General features: G+C 64.8%; 2 protein-coding genes across 11 annotated transcripts; both read left to right on the top strand.

Moving 5' to 3' along the window:
* Nucleotides 1-87: 87 nt before the first annotated feature.
* Nucleotides 88-1,742, top strand: MRPL2 (mitochondrial ribosomal protein L2). Its single transcript, XM_075496682.1, has 6 exons — nucleotides 88-358; nucleotides 474-615; nucleotides 704-819; nucleotides 900-1,010; nucleotides 1,339-1,412; nucleotides 1,500-1,742. The coding sequence occupies exons 1-6, from the start codon at nucleotides 103-105 to the stop codon at nucleotides 1,710-1,712; spliced, it is 912 nt and encodes a 303-aa protein (XP_075352797.1). The 5' UTR covers nucleotides 88-102; the 3' UTR covers nucleotides 1,713-1,742.
* Nucleotides 1,743-2,311: 569 nt separating this feature from the next.
* On the top strand, nucleotides 2,312-18,939 carry LOC142407327 (cullin-9-like). Of its 10 annotated transcripts, none has more exons than XM_075496672.1 (31): nucleotides 2,312-2,425; nucleotides 3,340-3,948; nucleotides 6,510-6,664; nucleotides 7,035-7,553; nucleotides 7,694-7,829; nucleotides 8,023-8,046; nucleotides 8,272-8,462; nucleotides 8,963-9,347; nucleotides 9,571-9,772; nucleotides 10,056-10,263; nucleotides 10,368-10,561; nucleotides 10,704-10,921; nucleotides 11,065-11,296; nucleotides 11,705-11,810; nucleotides 12,094-12,324; nucleotides 12,490-12,580; nucleotides 12,665-12,836; nucleotides 13,040-13,145; nucleotides 13,548-13,643; nucleotides 13,732-13,907; nucleotides 14,439-14,572; nucleotides 14,652-14,828; nucleotides 15,104-15,219; nucleotides 15,744-15,926; nucleotides 16,282-16,439; nucleotides 16,786-16,996; nucleotides 17,095-17,260; nucleotides 17,404-17,549; nucleotides 17,728-17,845; nucleotides 18,275-18,477; nucleotides 18,557-18,939. In XM_075496672.1, exons 2-31 carry the CDS (start codon nucleotides 3,354-3,356, stop codon nucleotides 18,839-18,841), a joined length of 5,934 nt encoding a protein of 1,977 aa, XP_075352787.1. In that variant the 5' UTR covers nucleotides 2,312-2,425; nucleotides 3,340-3,353; the 3' UTR covers nucleotides 18,842-18,939. The 10 variants fall into 10 exon arrangements, 9 of the variants coding, with proteins under 9 accessions (XP_075352787.1, XP_075352791.1, XP_075352792.1 ...); XR_012774890.1 differs by lacking the exon at nucleotides 2,312-2,425 and adding an exon at nucleotides 2,436-2,597 and having other exon boundaries at nucleotides 18,352-18,477; nucleotides 18,557-18,696; XM_075496676.1 differs by lacking the exon at nucleotides 2,312-2,425 and adding an exon at nucleotides 2,436-2,597 and having other exon boundaries at nucleotides 13,804-13,907.
* The last annotated feature ends 80 nt before the right edge of the window (nucleotides 18,940-19,019 follow it).

The raw sequence follows: 19,019 nt of genomic DNA, 5'->3' as shown, positions 1-19,019 counted from the left end.
CCGGCCTCCAGCGGTGCGGCCCCGCCCCGCCCCCGCGCGCCGCTTCCGGCGGAGCCCCCCCTCCCCCCCCCCCCCCGCCTTGGCGCAGGCGCGGTGGCGGCAATGGCGGCGGCGCTGTGCCGCGCCTTCGGGTCGCTCCTGCTGTCGGCCGCGCCGCGCCGCGCCCGGCTGCCCACCCTGCCCCGCGCCCCGCCGCCCGGCCCCCCGCCCTGCCTGCCGGGGGGCGCGCTGGCGGCTGCCTGCCGCGGGCTGGGCGGCTCGGCGCCGCGCTGCACCACCGACCCCCTGTGGAAGTGCCGGGTCAAGTACACGGTGCGGCCCGTGGGCATGAAGAAGACGGGCGGCCGCGACCACACAGGTGGGCGGGCGGGCCGGTGGCCGGGGGCGGGCCGGTGGCCGGGGGCGGGCCGGGCCCCGCAGCAGGCGCTCGGGGGCGGCGGCGGCCCGCCTGCAGCCGCTCCCCTGTCCCGCAGGCCGCATCCGCGTGCGGGGGATCGGCGGGGGACACAAGCGGCGGTACCGCATGATCGACTTCCAGCGGCTGCGCTACGAGGAGGGGGCCCCGCCAGAGCCCTTCACCGAGAAGGTCATCGACGTCCGATACGACCCTTGCAGGCGAGTGCGGGGCGCGGGCTCGGCCCCGGGTCCGGGCGGTTGCGCCTGTGGTGACCCACCCCCCATCCACCGTGGGTTCCCCGTGCAGGTCGGCTGACATCGCCCTGGTGGCCGGCGGCAACCGTAAGCGCTGGATCATTGCCACGGAGAACATGCAGCCGGGGGACATCATCAAGAACTCCTCTCACATTGGCAGGATGGCAGGTGCACGCCAGGGCCGGGGGCGGCTCTGCCAGGGGCTCGTCGGCTGCTCCTTGCCCAACTCCTCAGCTTCTGTCTTCCAGTGTTGGCCAATGAAGGGGACGCCTACCCGCTGGGGGCTCTGCCTGTCGGCACGCTGATCTGCAACCTGGAGAGCCACCCTGGGAAGGGAGCGCAGTACATCCGGGCAGCTGGTGCGTCTCTGGGCAGGGGAGCCACTGTTTGTAGCCCAGTTTGGCTTAGCACAGATGGGGAGGAGAGCAGGGGTGCACTGCTCTGGGTGGCCAGTGACAGGGAGTTGCTGTCCTCTCTTCTCCCCGTGTCAGGGTGCGAAACAGCCCTCCAGAGTGGCAGGGGCATCCTGGTGATGCCTTGAGGTCCTGTCTTCAGGGAGAAATGCTGCACAAAGGGCAGTGGCGGGGGCTTTGGGGAGTTCCCAGCATGGGGATGTGCTCGCCGCAGGGTGGGATACTTTGTCCTGCTGCTTGGGGCAGCTGCCTCCTCTCCTCTTGCCTGCTGCAGGGACTTGTGGGGTGCTGCTGAGGAAAGTGAATGGGACGGCCATCGTGCAGCTGCCCTCCAAGAGGCATATGCAGGTAGAGGAGCCATGCTGTCCCTGACCTAACCTTGGGGATGCAGCCATGCGTCCCCAGGGAGGCCTGCAGCTCTTCTCTGTTGCCTAGGTGCTGGAGACCTGTGTGGCCACGGTGGGCCGTGTGTCCAACGTCGACCACAACAAGCGGGTGATCGGGAAGGCAGGCAGGAACCGCTGGCTGGGCAAGCGCCCGCACACAGGCTTGTGGCATCGCAAGGGTGGCTGGGCCGGGCGCAAGATCAAGCCTCTCCCACCCATGAAGAGCTACGTCAACCTGCCACGGCTCACAGCACAGGAGTGATGCTGGGGGCCAATAAAGTGTTCTCGATGCTGTCGCGTTACTGCTGCCTTTTCTGTGTGGGGCCTCAGAGCGTGCTTTCTCCACGGGACATGTTCGGCTGTCTTCAGCCCCTGGCAGGAGTCAGGCTGCCCGGAGAGCTGAGTGCGGGGCTGTGGGCTGCCTTGGCTTGAGCTTGGGGTGGGAGGGGGTTTCAGCAGGGTCAAAGAGAGCTCTGCACAATCGTGCCAAGCCTGACTGCGGGACAGCTGGGCTCTTCTCCACTCTCAGCTTGTGGGGCAGTGAAGGCAAGCGGGCAGCCGTGCGGTAAGGCAGTAAGGTGGCTGCCAGCCACGGCGACCTGCTGTGCAGCTGGCGAGCACAGACCTCCCAGACCCGGTAGTGCCCTGGCTGCTCCCCAGCCCCAACTTCTGCCGCCGGCTGCTGCTGCCCCCGTTCCTCACTGCCCCCCAAGTGCCGTGCTGCGCCACCTCCGTGCCCTATAAAGCACCCTGTCCTCCGCGTGCCGCCAGCGCCGTTCGGCCCCCGCCGCTCGCCGGTCCTGAACTGCCCCAGCTCCACGCCGTCCCGGGTCCTCCGGTACCGCCTGCCCCGGCGCAGCCAGCGGGGGCCGGGCCGCTGGCGGGTGAAGCTTGGCCCTGCGCGGCTTCCGTCCGGGCGGGCTGCTACGCATGCGTGCTCGCCTACCCGGAAGCGGCGTGGGAGCGGTGTTGGAGGTAACGCGGCGCGGCCCAGCCCGGCCCTGCGGTGGAGGGCGGCGGGCTGGGGACGGGACGGGGCGGGCCTGGGCTGGCGTGGCAAGCGCCTCGAGGGGAGCTATCCTGGGGCGGTCCCGGGCCTTTCCTTTTTGGGGAGCCCTGCGGGAGGCCTCGGTACCGGAGCCCCGAGGTAAGGTAGCCCGGCCCGCCGGCGAGGCCGGGGAGGGGCTGTGGCAGCCAGGCCAGGCCAGACCGGGCGGGGCCAGGCGCTTCTCGGTGCCCTGGGAGCTCTCGCTTGGCTCACTCTTAGAAGGAGCTTTATTCCAGCCGCCAGCGGGACCTGCCCATGCAAGCCCACTCCCCGGTAATTGTGGTGCTGTGCCGCCCGCCTTTAGGTGCATGTCCCGGGAACCGGGGTGGCCAGGGCACAGGCCTGTTCCTGGACTGTGTTTCCAGTGCCGGCTGGGTCGTGTGCAACGGAGCCCTCCAGCACAGGCTTGCGCTGGCACTCGGGGCCAGCATGCATGCTCCCCCTGGCTTGGGGAGCTCTGTCAGCACACGGCCAGGTTTTACAGCATATTTGTGAGCTTCCTGGGAAAAGCTGTCTTCCTTGGGTACTGCTGTCTGTGTTCCTGCCATGCCCACAGCCCGTTTAACAGTCCAAAGATCACTGTGTCCTGCCCTGTTATTTTCTTGCTGCGTATATGCTGTTTTCCAAGGAAAAAGCGAGCCATATCTCATACTTCAGTAGTCTTGTTGTGTTACGAGCTTACAGCACTGACCTTGAGTACAATCAGTACAATAGCACATTTTATCTGTTACGCCTCCACGTTACAAGCACTGTGACCCACAGGATCGTAGATTTCTAGCCATAGCAAAGCCCGTGCCTCAGCCACCTTTCCCCAGCTCCTGCTTCCCCTCTGTCTTTGCAGGCACATTTCCTGTCATGGTGAACGAGAGGCATAATGGCAACCTGCTTGTGCACCTGGGACCCAAACTGCAGGCCTACCCAGAAGAGCTGCTCCGGCAACGGCGAGGCCACGACGGCCAGCCTGAGTACCTGATCCAGTGGAGCATCATCAGCTTGGAAGAGAGAGCAGTGGGAGGCAGCAGTGCCTCCTCTGCAGAGACCAAGCCGGAGAACATCTTGATGTGGATGTCTGCAGAAGAGGTCTGTGCCAGCTGCCCGGCGCTGCTGGGCAAGAGGAAGCTGGAAGGGCAGTGGGTGAAAGAGGAGAAGGCAGCCAGCCCGTTGGCTGGAGATGTCCCGCTGGATGAAGCCTCACTGCTGGAGATGAAGGCTGATGTCAGGAGCCTGGTGCAGCGAGCTGGCCGGCAGATGGCCGAGGCCGGGGCTCCCGAGTCCTCCATCCTCAACACCATCCATGTGCTGAGTGCGTACGCCAGCATTGGCTCGCTGGCGGGTGCCTTCAAGGAGACGGGAGCCCTCGACTTGCTGATGAAGATGCTGTGCCACAAGGAGAAGCAAATCCGCCGCAGTGCTGGCAAGATGCTGAGGGCCCTGGCTTCGCATGATGCAGGTGGGGGCTGCTACTGCTCAGTGCCACTGAGGAGGTGCTGCTGGGCAGCTGAGGGGTGCCAGTCCTTCTGTAGGTGTGGGATGCCTGGGAAGCAGTTTGTCTCGGGGCTTGTTGGCAAAAGGGGAAGTTTTGGAGCTTCCAAGGGGCTCCTCGGTCGTGGTTGTGTGGGGTGCTCTAAGACTGGGGAGTTCTTTCCCCTGCCAGGTTCCTGAGCTGCGATGCTGATCAACTGTTAGGACTGTTAAGGGAGGTTAGGGGTGGCTGTCTCCTCCAGCAGGCCCAGCACCTCTCCTGCCCCAGCCACTGGGGCCCAGCCCAGGGATCCGGGGTCCCTCAGGCTGAGGGATGCAGCTGCCACTTTCCTGTTTGCAGGTTTAACCAGTAGCAAAGCTGAGCACCCATCCCAGAGACACATGGACACACACAGGACACTGACACAGCTGGCCACAGATAAGGCACTGCCTTCAACAGCACATACATACAGGACTCATAAACACAAGCACAGACAGCCAAGTCCCCTCCTCCTCTTCGGCTGGCAGAGACGCTCGTGCCAGCACACACAGCACTCTCCAGGTTCACAAGCACACAGACATTCACGGATTCCTTGAGTACCAGCATGGCCCCTCTGTCTGCCTGGCACCCCTGCCTGGATCCGAGCCCTGGACCCCCTCAGGGGGTCCCCCTGCTTGCCAGCTGGTCAAACCCGATGCTTGCTAGCAGACATAGCACTCAGACACTTGTCCCTCACGCAGCCCACATTCACAAGTCCCTTTGGACTTCCAGCACGGACTGCCTCCCACCTCATACCCTGGCCTGGACCCAAGGGCCTCCTACTTGCCAGCTAGTCCAGCATGAAGTTTTGCTAACGAATTACACGCACACCCCATGCACAGCAGGACTGGGGAAGATACAGACGCTTGCCCTCGCCCCGATAGCACCGGGTACTGCAGTCCTGCTTCAGCTGCTGGTGCTGAGCTCCTCACTTGCCTCCTTCCCACTAGCTCTGTTTTGGGACATGCACTGTTTCCTCCCCAGTGGCTGTTGGCCAAGGACCCCACCCGCTCCAGTCACTAGCACTGAGACACTTGCAGTAGCTGGCACCACAGGCCACGCGCCTACACCCCTGGTCTCACTCCAGTAGCTGGCGCCCAGTCCACTCTACTCCAGTCCCCCTGATAGCTAGCACTCCGGCTCAAGGTCTGTGGGACCCTCCCCGGATCCAGAGAGCGATGGCCCCTCGAACTGCTAACGCCAAGACCCTCACTCGCTCCAGTCGCTGACACCACAGGCTGCATGGCTCCCACACCCCCAGTCAGGTTCCAGCTGCTGGCATCCAATTCCACTCGCACACGCAGGTCTCACCAGTAGCTGGCACTCAGTCCTTGCAGCACACACACACACTGGATAGAGAGATAGTTAGAAAAGATTTAATAAGAGGATGTAAGAAAGTAGGACAGACTGCGGCAATCAGGCGCAGGGCTCAGTCAGACAAGTACACTGACCGGCCACGGTTTACACACAACTGGCCCCTTTTGTGCCCCTTTCTGTGCAGCCCTCTCTGTGCTCCTTGCCGATTCCCTTCCTATGCACATCACCCTGTCTGTTGGCAGAGTTTCACTGAGCCCACCCCAACATCCCGGACCCTCAGGGTTACATCCTTATCAGTTGCAACGTCTCAGTTAGCCTGCAGTTTCTGCATAGCCCGTCAATTATGCAGCTGACTGAGTTTGTTGCTGGTTATTGTCTTTGTTAACTATAATTGGTCAGGTTTTATGTCTTTGTGTGTTTGTCTACTTCCCTTTCCTTATCATCCCAATTTGACAAGGTTCTTAGATAATCTTACTGAAAAATAGTCATTCTCACACTCCAGATGTCCTTACTAATTAGTGTGACCGACCAGATTTGTTTCTCCTCACTGCCTCCATTAGCATTTGTCAGTCAGGTTTGTGACTCTTTATGTTCTTGTTTAGGGGTTCCTTCTTACTATCGCTTTTTATAGTGAAAAGGTCCTTGACCGGATACACTTAAAGGAGCACAGTCTCCTTCCACATACCCTTACAATGAAGACCTGTGCCAAGGGCTTGGCAAAGCCCTGGTGGGTAGAGGCTGGTCCTCACCCAGTCCTCTCATTTGAGAGGAGCTGCCATGGCTCAGAAGTGCCTGATGAGGCTTGGGTGCACCTGGAAGGTTGCTGGTGGTGGTGTGTCTCACAAGAGATCTGGCTTTTCCCCATCCTGGTGCCCAAGTTCATGTGGCTCTCCAGTGGGGCAGATGGGGGTCTGATTCAGGTTAAAACTTAACTTTCTTCTTCCCTGGAACCCTGTTCTGGAGTCAGTTATTTGGGGTTGCTGCTTTGGGGGAATCTTGCAGCGTTAGGGGTGGAAAAAATGCAGTGTTATTTGGTGGAGCAAAATGCTTCCAATCCAGATTAAAGGACAGAACATGGTTCTAGGTTACACTGAGCAGCAAAGCTGTTCCTTGCCTGCAAGCCTATCTCGTGCAGGGAGGGTAGGGTGAGGGTTATCTTTATGGGGCCTGAAGGGTTTCTGTTGTTGTTGCAGGGAGTTGGGCCTATGTCCTGCTGTCCCTGAGCCAGCAGGATGGCATTGAGCAGCACATGGACTTTGACAGTCGCTACACCTTGCTGGAGCTGTTTGCTGAGACAACATCCTCTGAAGAGCACTGCATGTCCTTTGAGGGGATTCACCTTCCCCAGGTAGCGGCAGGCCCTGCCAGCCCCTGGGCCTGTGGGCTTTAGGGGTCAGGAGGGGTGAGAGTGGGGGGCCAGAGCTGTTGTCCTTGTTTGGGACAGGAGGGTAGTCAGCAGTGGGCGGCTGAGGAGGACTGGGTATTGGGAGAGCTGGCACAGGATCTGGGCCTGGCTTGAGGCTGGGGGGGTGGTGGAGAGACGCGTGGAGAGCCTTGTCTCTGAGCAGGGAGGCGAGAGTGGGCTGAGAGGTCTGTGCTGCTGCCTGCTGGTCCGGAGCTGTCACGGGAGCCTGCGTGTGGATGAGCTGGTGGCTCAAAGAGAGCTGGGGGCTGGAGGTGCTCTGCAGGCTAGAGTCTGACAGCTGTGCTTGTTGCAGATCCCCGGGAAGCTGCTGTTCGTCCTGGTGAAGCGCTACCTGTGTGTCACTTCTCTCATGGACAAGCTCAGCGGTGGCGTGGAGCAGGGAGGGGAGCAGCAGGACTGCGCTGTGCCCAGCCTGCTCACTGAGGAGAGGAGCCGTGTGAAGCAGGAGTTTGAGTTCAGCATGGCTATGGCAAATCTCATCTTGGAGCTGGTGCATGTGATGGGCTGGGACCGCAGCTGCAAGCCAGAGCTGCTGCCCCAACAGGAGCTGCGGCCTCGCACCACCCGCTCCATCTTCCAGCACAGAGCCACGTCCTGCACCACTACTCAAGCAGCCCCCACTCCCCCACCAAAAGAGCCCAGCATCTTCAAGACGCGCTCAGCCTTCCCAAGCCGCAGCAGCTACGTGGAGTATGTGCAGGCGAACCTGGTGTGCGGCATGCGGGTGCGCATGCTGGAGGACTACGAGCAGGTCAGCGCGGGTGACGAGGGTGACTTCCGCCAGAGCAACGACGGCACACCGCCTGTGCAGGTAGCCTCTGCTGGGAGGGCAGGGGCTGTCAGGGGCCTCTCTGCTCTGTTGTGCTGTAGGAAGCACACAGCCTTGCATGGGAGCAGTGGGGTTGGGCTTGCCTTCCCTCAGCTGGGTGTGTGTTGGGCTCTCCTCCTCAGGTGTACTGGCAAGCCCTGGGCTCTACATACTGGGTTCACTGGCACATGGTGGAGATCATTGGCCCTTCAGGGCAAGAGGAGCATGAGGGCCAGGAGAAGGTGTCCACCCTGACACACAGCCACAAACTGGCAGCAGGTGAGCAGCCTGTCAGCTGGGCCTGCAGCTTTTCTCCCCAGCCCGTCTGCAGTTGCATGCTGGCACTGTGAATTCTGCTGGTACTGGATGTCCGAGTGCGTTGCCCTGGCTGGTCCAGGCACTGTAGGAACAGGTTGGGGGAGCAGTGAGCTAGAGGTACCCATTTTGAGCGTGTGCTTTTTCTGTTCTACAGCCCAAAGAGGTTCAAGTGAAGATGGTAATCCCCATCTCTACAGCTTCTGGTGTCTCCTCCCAGCATGTTCCCCCTCTCTCACTGCCCTCCTGTCACCTCCCTTTCCCACAGCAGGCTGTGGGACGGTGGGGGTCTCTTCTGCCCAGATGGTCTGCATGAGCTCTTTCCCTGGGGAACGTGGGGTGTGCAGCAGAGGATGGGGGAGCTGGCAGAGCTGACAGTGCCCTTCCTTGCTCTGTTCTCCTGCAGTTGCGCAGCCGTTTTTCTGCAAGCCCTTTGGGGGGCTGTACTCCCTGCCTTACCTGGGGGAGCAGCCAACCAAGGCTGCAGAGATCCTGAGCCGTGCCGAGTGGTGGGAGCTGCTCTTCTTTGTGAAGAAGCTGGAAGCGCAGGAGCAGAAAGAGATCACCTGTCTCATCCAGCAGAACTGGGGAGAGCAGGTATGGGCCAGAGCCTGCAGTGGGGAAATGAGAGGGAGGGAGCGAGGGAGAACGTTAGGGAAGGGACTGGGCCCGGAGGAGGAGACGGCAAGCGTGAGCTGCGCAGAGACAGCCTGAACGGGGCAGAAATGGGACTGAAATGGGGGGGTGAGCGGGGGATGGCAAAAGCGTGGGGAGCTGGGCACAGGAAAGGGGTGAGGAGAGATGAGAGGAAACGCAGTCTCCCATGACCCTGGAAGAGTGACTGTGTCCAGCGAGGTTTGGGTAGGCGAGGCAAGCCCATGGGGTGGTTCTGCTGGTTGCGGTTGGGTGATGAGTACAGGTGGGAGGTCTGGGCTGGTGTTAGTGGGGTTGGGGACTGCCAGGGGAGGGTGGCACTGGGGAATGGCCCTGGGGGCCTCCGGCGGTGCAGCCTTTCTGTCCGTTCTGGCACTGGTCATCACAAGGGGCACGGGGTCTGTGGCAAGTCTGTGAGGCTTAACTTGACCCCATCTGTCTAGCTGTTGGAGGTGGATGAAGAAGCCCTGATCCAGCTGTCGGTACCTGTGGAGCTGGCCCAGAAGGTGCTGCTGGTCTTGGAGAAGCGGTGCCAGGGCAGCGCTCAGCGTGACCTGCGCAGCTCCCACATCTACGCCAAATACTTCCTCGGTAGAGGGGCCGAGCAGGATGGCGGAGGGAGCACCGTGGTGTCCTCGGAGGGCGCCAGCTGCAGGAGCACTAGCCCTGAAGCCACGACGGCCAAGGCAGTGAAGGAAGACCTTTCCGCAGCCACAGTGCCACCCCGAGCCCCCGCTGTGGCGGTGAAGTCGGATTCCCAGCTGTTCAGTGAGCTCCTTGCGAGGGAAGGGCTGTTCTTCCCGGAGGTGATGGAGGAGCAGATCAAAGGTAATTGCCTGCTATGCACTGGGGCACATGCATGATGCTGGAGGCGGCTCCGTTGTCTCGACGGAGGAAGGCTCTGGGCAGGGCATGGGAGGTGAGGCACCCGGAGGTTGCCTGGGGAGGGGGGGGCCTGTGGGTGCTGGGTCTGTGGGTGCATGGCACCCCGGGAATTGCTGGGGTTGTTCCTGCTGCCCTGACGCCTGTGTCCCTGCCTCCCTCCCACCAGTGTTGGTCAGCTCCAAGGGGGTGAGCGAGAGGGGCTCGCTGGCCAAGGTTGCAGCCACGGTGGATATGATCCAGAGCAGCAGCTCAGAGGTGGGGCTGCGCTTAGCTGGGCTCCAGCACATCGTGAAGATCCTGGAGGAGGAGCCTGAGCCCGAGCAGCAAGTCGGCAAAGCCCAGGGCGGGCTGGGGACCAGGAGTGTTGGGTGAGCTATGGGGGTGCTACGCACCCCTCCTGCTGGCTGGGGAGGGCTGTTTTGGCAGGGTGGGAGCGCAGGAGGTAGCAGTGGAAGCGTGAAGGCCGGTACGTCCCTGCGTGCTCAGTGAGAAGAGAGATGGATCTTGTGTCCCTTTGTCCCAGGCGGTCTCATTCCTGGGGCTGACCCAGCTGGGGTGGAGCCATGTGGGCAGGGAGAAGGTGGCTGGCAGGGCCCAGGGTGCCAGCGGCAGTGCCAGGAGGCTCCTCCTGAGGTGTCCTTTCCCACGCAGGGAGAAGCTGGTGAAGGTGGCAGTGGAGCTGCTGAGCACTGAGGTGGCAGAGAAGGCCCTGGTGGTGGTGACGCTGCGGCTGCTGGCTGTGCTCATGGCGAAGTACGACTGGCGTGTGCGGTTTGCCACGGAGGGCGGTGTGCGGGCTGTGCTGGCCTGCATGCAGCAGCATGGCTCCTCCGCCCTGGTGCAGCAGGCTGGCCTGGCGGTGAGCGTGGCAGAGGGGATGCCGTAGGTGGGCGGGCAGGGTGCAGGCTCGCCCAGGTGTGGTGGAGATGCCCGCTGCCCTCCTGAGTGCTGTTGACCTTGCAGGCCCTGAAGGTACTGGTGGGAGCTGTGGCCGGCGAGCCAGGAGGTGCCGGCGGGAAGCCCTTGCCCCTGAACCACGCCGACGCGCAGATGATGCGGGAGATCTTTGCCAGCATTGGCTCTGCCTCCAGCGAGGGCTCGGCAAGCCTGCTGCGTGCCATCCCTGCTGCCATGAGCACCATGCAGCGGGTCCCAGGGTAGGGGCAGGGTGAGGACAGCAGCTGGGGGTGGGGGGGACCCTCTGCGTGGGGGGTGGGCAAGGCAGGCAGGTGGCTTGTGAGCACAGGGGAGGCTCCGTGCTTGGGGGAGGAAGGCACCCGCATCGCTCTGTCCCTGCAGGGGCTCCTCAGGGGTGCAGAACGGCTTGCTGGTGGTGAACATGCTGATCGACAGCCACCGTGGCCTGGCGGAGCAGCTGGCAAGCTGCGATCTCCCCACGGTGCTGCAGAGCTGCTGGTGGGACAGGCAGAGCACTGGCTGCCCTCACGCGATGCTGGCCCTCAGCGTGATCAACCGCCTTGCGGAGCACCGGCTGCCCCTGGGCCTGGAGATGGCAGGTAGCGTTCCACGCGCACCCCCCGCCACGCCATGGCCCCACGGATGCAGTGGGCAGGGCTGCCTCACCTGCCAGGGCAGAGCACCCCGCTGGTGCCTCTCAAGCGAGTGCCTGGGCTGGGCCCGTGTGTCCTTGTCATGGCAGGCAGAGAGGCCCCACTGGACCTGAGGGACATGCAGACGCTTCTGGGTGGCCTGGGGGACAGCATCTTGTCCAAGGACGTGGTGGTGGCCCTAGAGCGGCAGCTCTGTGGTGAAGTCCCCGTCCCCTCTGGCGAGGTGGCCCAGCTGCTGCAGGACCACAGGTGCTTCAGGCTGCTGCTGCGCAGCTTTGAGCTGCTGGGGGCAGAGAAGGCTGTGAGCCTGAGCATCCTCAGGTGGGTCCAGGGGCATTTGGTGGGGGTCTGGGGCCTCCGCAGCAGGTGTGTGGGTGCCGGTGGTGATGTTGGGGGGACACGGTGCATGTTTGTGGGTCCTGGTGGGGCTGTTCTTCTTCACCGGGGCAGGGGCAGGTGCAACCCCAGCACGTATGCGAGTGCTGATTGGGGTGTCCTGGGGCACAGGGCCGTGTGGGGACAGAGCAGCACGTGCCTGGGTGCTGGTGGGGACACGCGGGGGCAGCGCAGCACGTGCCTGGGTGCTGGTGGGGTGTCCAAGGTGCCTGGGGAGCCTTGGCTCCCAGTCCCTGTGGGGTGCTGGCCTTCCCAGTGGGGCAGGGACGCAGGGCTGCCTCTGGCACCGCTGCCCGTGTGCCCCGGCCTGAGTGGGCCCCCTCCGTCACTCAGGATCCTGAACAAGTTCCTGGACAGTTACCAGGAGGATGTGCTGCCCTGGCACGAGTGTGTGGAGCCCTGTTTGTCCTCCCTGAGTGCCCACAGCGGTGACCGAGAGGTGAGGGTGTGCCGTGCGTCAGCCGGGCCTGGCGTGGGTGAAGCGGGGTCCCTGCCTGCAGCAGCCCGGCCTCGTTGTGGCCGACATGCTGAGAGAGGCGGGGAGCGGCTGTCCCGGCCGTGGCTACGTGCCGGTGGCTGGCGTGCCCAGCGCCGTGCCCGGCCAGGCGCTCGCGGGCGCTGCCACGATGTTGGGGTGGAGGGGATGGAGCACTGCAGCACCCCGCTGCTGGGGCCTGGCGGGTTCCCGGCACTGGCCTGGCCGCTCACGGCTGCCTGCTCAGCAGGTGGTGCAGGAGTTTGTTGGCTTCCTGCACCGCCTGGCCACCGCCAGCAAGGACTGCACGGTGGCGATGTGCCGTGTGGGCACCCGCGAGGCTCTGTCCAAAGCCCTGGACAAGCACAGCACGGCCCCGTCGCTGGCGCCAGCCCTGCTCGACCTGGTGATTGACTGCGAGAAGTATGCCAGCCTCTACAAGAAGCTGACGACCAGCATCTTGGCTGGCTGCATCCAGGTGGGCCCGGGGAGGCCCGGCTGCGCTGGGGCTCCGGGTTTTGGGGCCATCCAGCTGTCCCCGGCACCGAGGGGCAGCCTTCTGCTCTCTGCCTGCTGCAGCCCTGCGGTGGGCGAGGGGAGGAGGACCCAGGGCCCCCGGTAAGAGCCTTGCCCCGTCCCATAGCTGGTCCTGGGGCAGATTGAGGAGCACCGCCGGAGCCACCAGCCCATCAGCATCCCCTTCTTTGATGTCTTTCTGCGCAACCTGTGCCAAGGTGAGCGTGGGGAGCAGGAGCTGGAGCCCTGTGCCTGGCACGTGCTGGCCTTGTGGCTGGAGGCTCCACGTGCTCTTCCCACAGGCTCCAGCGTGGAGGTGAAGGAGGACAAGTGTTGGGAGAAGGTGCAGGTCTCCTCCAACCCCCACCGGGCCAGCAAGCTCACGGATGGGAACCCCAAGACGTACTGGGAGTCAAACGGCAGCACTGGCTCCCACTTCATCACTGTCCACATGCAGTGTGGTGTGGTGGTCAGGTGGGGCTGGGCTGGGGGGCCTTGGGGCCAGGAGGGCCAGCAGCCGTGCGGGGAGGGAGAGGGCTTTGGGGATCTGTGCGAGCCCTGCCCCGGTGGTCCCCATCCTGGGGGTTGCTGGATGTGGGCAGCAGTGCGTGGGGCTGGCGGGGCCCAGGGCAGGGAGGTGGGGACTGCTGGGCAGCACCGTGTTTGGTGCCCTGCAGGGAGATGAGCATGCTGGTGGCCAGCGAGGACTCCAGCTACATGCCGGCCCGGGTCGTGGTGCTGGGGGGAGACAGCCCGGCCACCATCAGAACCGAGCTTAACGCAGTGAGTCTCGCATGGGCTGCTCAGGCCGTGGGGCCCCATGGGAGCGGTGGTCCGGTCCTTGCTGTGCCCCATGAAGGTCTTGCCCTGGTGCCAGGGCCCTGGGAGGTGCCCCACGGGGAGGTGGGGATGGCAGGAGCCGTGCTGCAGGAGCCTCCTCCTGGCTGAGGCAGCAGGTGCTGGAGACTTGGGCATGGGCAGCCCTGCAGCCCAGTCTGCAGTGGGCTCGTGTGCTGGGGCTGTGGGCCAAAAGTGGGGCCCTGGCAGGGGGTGCCCTGTGGCTGTGTAGGGGCTGCTGGGGGGGACGGAGGTCGTGGCTTTAACGGGGCGGGGGTGGCCAGGGGAGCACGCCGGGTGGCCGGCACTCGCTGCCTGGTGTGCTGAGGGCTCGCTGTCTGCCTGCAGGTGACCGTCCTGCCCTCCGACAGCAGAGTGATCCTGCTGGAGAACATGACCCGCTTCTGGCCCGTCATCCAGATCCGGGTGAAGCGGTGCCAGCAGGTAGGGGAGCAGGGGGCCGGGCCAGGGAGCTGGCAGCGTGGGGCGTCAGGGCCAGGCCTGAGGAGGTGCGGGTTGCGCTCTCCCGTAGGGCGGCATTGACACACGTGTGCGTGGCATCGAGGTGCTGGGTCCCAAGCCTACGTTCTGGCCCATCTTCAAGGAGCAGCTGTGCCGGCGGACGTTCCTCTCCTGCACTGCTCGGGCTCATGCCTGGTGCCAGGAGATCTGCCGGGACCGGGGGCGACTGCTGCAGCTCTTTGGCAGGTGAGTTGTCTCCTGGCTGCGCCATCGCGTCCCCGCTGTCCCGGGGCCTGGGGGATGGTGCTGGCAGCCCGTGAGGGGACCGTAGGGCCAGGAGAGGAGCAGCTGGGTGTCCCGCCTGGACAGGGAGGGGCCCTCGCTCCTCCCTGGCCACCAGCGGTCCCGGAGGGCCAGGGCCACCTTGGGGTCCCCCAGGCTTAAGCTGGGCACGTGGGCACGGCTAACCCACCAGAGAGGTGCCCCGCAGGGGCCGGCACGTCCTGGCCTGGCAGAGGTTGGTCGGGGGCCGGCTGGATCTCGTGGCCACAGGCGCTTCACAGGCCCCAGTTTGGCAAGGGCCCCAAGGCCCGGCGCGGGCAGGGCCCGGGGGCAGCGAGGGGCCCTGGCTGCTGGGGGCGGGTGGGGCTGCGGAGCCACCGTGCCTGGCAAGGGGCAGGGCAGGGAGCGACTGCTGCCCTCTGCTTTCCTGGGGGAGTCCCCCCAGCCGTTGGCGGGTGCCCAGCACCACTGCGTGCCGCCTGCTCGCTGTTGCAGGCTGAACCGGGCGCTGCAGCACGAGCAGGGCTTTGCCGACCGCTTCCTTCCTGATGACGAGGCAGCCCGGGCCTTGGGCAGGACGTGCTGGGAGGCCCTGGTGAACCCCTTGGTGCAGAGCATCACCAGCCCAGGTACCCTGCGCTCTCCCGGGCCCGTCCGCGCCGTGCCCCAGGCTGAGGCACCCCACTCTGAGTCTGGTTGGCCTCGCAGACCCCCACGGCGTCAGCCCCCTGGCCTGGCTGCTGAGTGAGTACCTGGAGAGCGCGGAGCCGTCCCGCCGTGCCACGAGCCGTGGTGCTGTCTTTGGTTCCCGTGTGCGGCGCCTGACCCAGCTCCTGGTGCATGTGGACCCCGGCAGCCCAGAGCCAGAGGAAGCAAGAGCAGCTGGTGAGCGAGGGGCTGCCCTCCCGTGGGGCTGGGAGGATGGTGGTCCAGAGTGCCGGGCTGTGGCTGTGGGCATCCGCTGGGGAGCTCTGGGGAGGGCCCTGTGGCACAGGGGGCTTCTGAGCCACGGAAGGCTTGTGGCCGTGCCCTTGCAGTGGCTGTGCCTCCCCGGCATCTCCTCTGCCCTGCGCCCCCCAGGGAGAGGGGGAGGCTGCTGGCGGTCAGCATGCAGAGCCTGCCCACGGAGCCGCGCCGAGCCCAGGGTTGTCCCTTGGCAGGTGGGAAGGAGGGGAAGAACAAGGAGGTGCCGGCCAGGGCTGTGAAGGCGGTGGTGGAGAAGTCAAGCGGCCTGTGGGGCATCTCGCAGTGCTGGCGTGGTGTGGTGCAGCAGCAGGTAGAGCTTGGAGGGCCGGCCGTGGGGGCCGGAGAGGGCGCATGGGACCCCGCACCGGGCAGGTGTAGCGGGGAGCGGGGCCTGGCGGTGCCCTGGGAGCGTGGGGAAGGTGCGGGGCTGTACCTGGCCTCCGCGGGGCCCAGAGGGGTGTGGGGACAGCCCTGCTGCACTTGCCACCCTGGCGGGGCTCAGGCGCCAGCCTGGCCCTGTGCCCAGGCTGGTGCTGCAGGCTGGGGGACAGGTACAGTGTCGGGCTACTTATTTCCTGCGGGGCTGCTGCTGCGCTTCTGTCCTGCCCCCGCTGCCCCTGCCCAGCCCTCGGGGCTGCGCTCGTGCCTCTGCCAAGCTCTCGGTATCCCGCGGCAGCACCGGGGCCTGTACTCAGCCCTGGGGCCTCTATTCGGCCCCTGGCCAGGGCCCGGGCAGTTGGTGTCGGCAGAGTGGGGCTGGGGCTGCGGATGTTCCCGTGGGCCGCGGGGCACGTCCCACTGTGAGGCTCACCCCTCTCGTGCTGCGTCCCACAGGTGCAGCGGTTCCTGGAGGCGGCAGGGCAGGCGCCGGACCTTGTGGAGCGATACTGCGGGCTGTACCAGCGCCTGCGTGGTGCCACAGAGGAGCTCTTTGGGCAGCAGGCTGCCTTTGTGCTGGCCCTGGGCCAGGGCTTCGCTGGGGCTTTGCTTCAGCTCTCCTTCCTTACCACCCTGCACGTGAGTCGAGAGAGCGTGGCACCGGCACCAGCACCGGGGCCCCGGGCGCAGGCTGGGGAGGCTGCCCTGGCCTCGGGGGCGAGCTCGGGGTGGGCCATGTCCTGGTCCCCCACCGAGCCATGGAGCCCTGCCCTGCGGTGGCCCTGGATGGTGCCCAACTGCGGGTGCATGACGCTTGTCATGGCGCGGCCCCAACCCCGGTGCCCTTCTGTCTCAGGCTGGTGCCTGGGCACCCTCGGCCCCTGCCTGAGAGCCCCAGGGTTTCCCAGCTGGCGTTCCCCCAGGGGCGTTCCCCCAGCCTGGCCCTGCAGCCACCCGGTGAGCCCCCTCCACAGCCAGCCCTGTCCCTCTGCAGGTGAGTGAGCAGTTTGCCCGCTACCTTGATGGGCAGATTCAGGAGCTCCATGGGGCTGTGGGCAGCGCAGGGCCGCTGCAGCGGCTGCAGCAGATCCTGGAGCCCTTCATCGTCTTCAGTGGCCTGGAGCTCGCCCACACCTTCGAGCACTTCTACCGGTGAGGGGTGCCGTGTCTCCACGGGACCAGAGGGCCTGGTGCGGCGTGGTGTGGTGTGGCGCGGGAGGTGCTGAGGCCGTGGCTGAGCCTGGCCTGGCGTGGCAGCGGTGCTCCTGCTTTGCTTTTCCCGGCTCCGGCATGTGGAGGGAAAGGCTGTGAGGGCCCATGGGCGCTGCCAGTCTGCGGAGGCACATTTGCTGCTGGCGACAGGGAGGGGAGACAGGTGCTGCCGGGCCTGTGCGCCTTGGGGTGAGGCCAGGGCCGGGGCCGTCTCTGTCTCCTGGCGGGTGGCTGATGGCCACGGGGCTCAGGCCAGCCCCTGACCTGACGCTGGTGGCTGTGGCAGGCACTACCTGGGGGACCGGCTCCTGGCGCAAGGGCCGTCTTGGCTGGAAGGAGCCATTGTGGACCAGATCGGGCTGTGCTTCCCCAGCCGCTTCCCCCAAGAGATGCTGAGCAACTTGGCTGAGTCGGAGGAGCTCCAGCAGCAGTTTTACCTCTTCCAGCTGCAGGAGCAGGACAAGCGGCTGCTGGAGCTAGACATGGGCCTGGACGAGGTGAGCGTGCAGGTGGGGTGAGGAGGCTGGGGGCCGCCCACGTTCCTCACAGGGATCCTGGGGCCTGTCCTGAGCCGCTGTTGTGTCCACGTGCCCAGGCACTGGGGACGGCTTCGGTGGCGGATGTGCCGGAGGTGAAGGTGCTGGCCTTGGCCCCGCGCTGCTGGCCCGTTTCCCCGTCCTGCTACATGGATGAACCTGGGAGGTTTTTCTCGGCGGCCCTGAGCTCTCCCCTGGATGAGTTTGCCGACTTCTGCAGGCGGAGTGAGTGTCGCGGCAGTGGGCGTGCGTGGGTGGTCTCGCTGGGGCCCAGGCCCTCCGCAGCGGCTCAGCCAGAAGTGTCAGGAGTGCTGGGAGTGCCCGTCGGGGCTGGCCCCCAGCCCTTGCGCTGATGCTGTCTCTGGCAGGCCAGAGCCAGCTGGGCTGGGAGTGCACGAAGCCCCGGCGGTTGCAGTGGACGTGGCTGGGCCATGCTGAACTGCAGTTTGGAGACTGCGTCCTCCACGTGTCCACGCTGCAGATGTACATCCTGCTGTGCTTCAACAGCGCTGAGGTAGGAGCTGGGGTTGCGGGAGGGTGAGGGAGGCAGCGGATGCTGGAGTGTAGCAGGGCCATGGCCTCCCTTCCGGTGGCATCTCCAGTGGTGTTTGGGGCACGGGCCCCCCCTTGTTTGGCTGGGCATGTGGCTGGTGGGTCTTGGCTGGCCACTCCCCTCCCGTGCCCTCCTGCAGGAGGTGGCTGTGGAGGCCCTGCTGCAGGCTACGGGGCTCCCTGCTGACCTGGTGCACCAGGCACTGACACCGCTGACCCACGGCGAGGGCGTCCTGGTGTGGAGCTGCATGTCGGGAGGTGAGTGTGGGGCTGGGGCACCCCTGGGGAGGTGCTGGTCTGAGCCCCAAGTGGGTGCTGGGGTAGGGGTTGCATGAGCTTGTAGGGGAAACGAGGGGGCTGGGGTGAGTCTGTCTGTGGGTGCTCGGGGCGCAGGTCTGTGTGTCAAGTTGGGGCCTGAGGCTGTGTGTAGGGCTGGGGGTGGCGTGTGGGGCTAGGGCTTGGGGCCATGCGTGGGGTGAGGGTCAGCGTGGGTGGCTGGGTCTCAGGTCTGTGTGTGGGGTTGTGCGTGTGGCTGTTGCTTGGGGCCATGTGTGGGGTCAGGGATGGGGCTGACACCTGTGCAGGCAGCAGCGGGAGGCCCAGGGTTGGGTCCAACAGCCCCCCGTGTGTCCTGGGGCTCCTTCAGGGCCCAGCTTGGGGCTTGGCTGACCCTGGGCCGGGTGCTAGCTCCAGGTGCACTGCGGCTGAACCAGGCAGCCCTGGCCCATGCCTCTGGCCGCCACCTGAGGCTGCTGCCCCGGCAGAGGTACCTGCGGGCAGAGAGGGCTGAGCTCAGCGCCCTGGAAAGGAAGAGGAACATCCTCTGCTGCCTCATCACCCGCATCCTCAAGGTGGAGAAGCAGCTTCACATTGACAACCTGGTGTTTAGGGTATGGAGGGCTTGAGGGGAGAGAGGGGCCACCTGGATGCTGTGGCACACTACAGTGTGGGGTTCCCTTGCTGCTGTAGGTGATTGATGCCTGTCAGAAGGGTGAGTTGAGTCCAGGGCTGCAGTTCCTGAGCTTCTGCTGCCACAGCGTGGATGTGCTGTCCTGCGTCCTGCACCTGCTGAACCAGGGCTATCTCCGGCGCCAGGAGGAGAGGCCTCATGTCTTGGAATACATCTCTGCTGAGCCCACAACACCCCCTGCCTCCCAGGTCCAGCCCCAGGTTGCCTTCCAGACTGTAGAGATCAAGACAGCAGCAAGCCCAGCCTCTGCCGAAAGGAGACAGACTTTTTCTACCTTCAGGTAGACAAGGACTTGACTGGGCTGGGAGAACACAGGCTTGGTCCAGTCTGTCTCTTCCTGAGTATTTGTGGGTTTTATTTTAAATAAACGAGCCAAACTCCACCCAGTCCCAGTTTGTTGTCTGTTGGAGAGCTCATCTCACCCATGGCTGGGAGTGGGGCCAGGTCATACCACTGCTTGCT

The sequence above is a fragment of the Mycteria americana genome, chromosome 3, assembly GCF_035582795.1.
Source record: "Mycteria americana isolate JAX WOST 10 ecotype Jacksonville Zoo and Gardens chromosome 3, USCA_MyAme_1.0, whole genome shotgun sequence".
Taxonomy (NCBI): domain Eukaryota; kingdom Metazoa; phylum Chordata; class Aves; order Ciconiiformes; family Ciconiidae; genus Mycteria; species Mycteria americana.
Note: the sequence above shows the minus strand (reverse complement) of the source record. Positions and strands in the feature narration are given on the sequence as shown.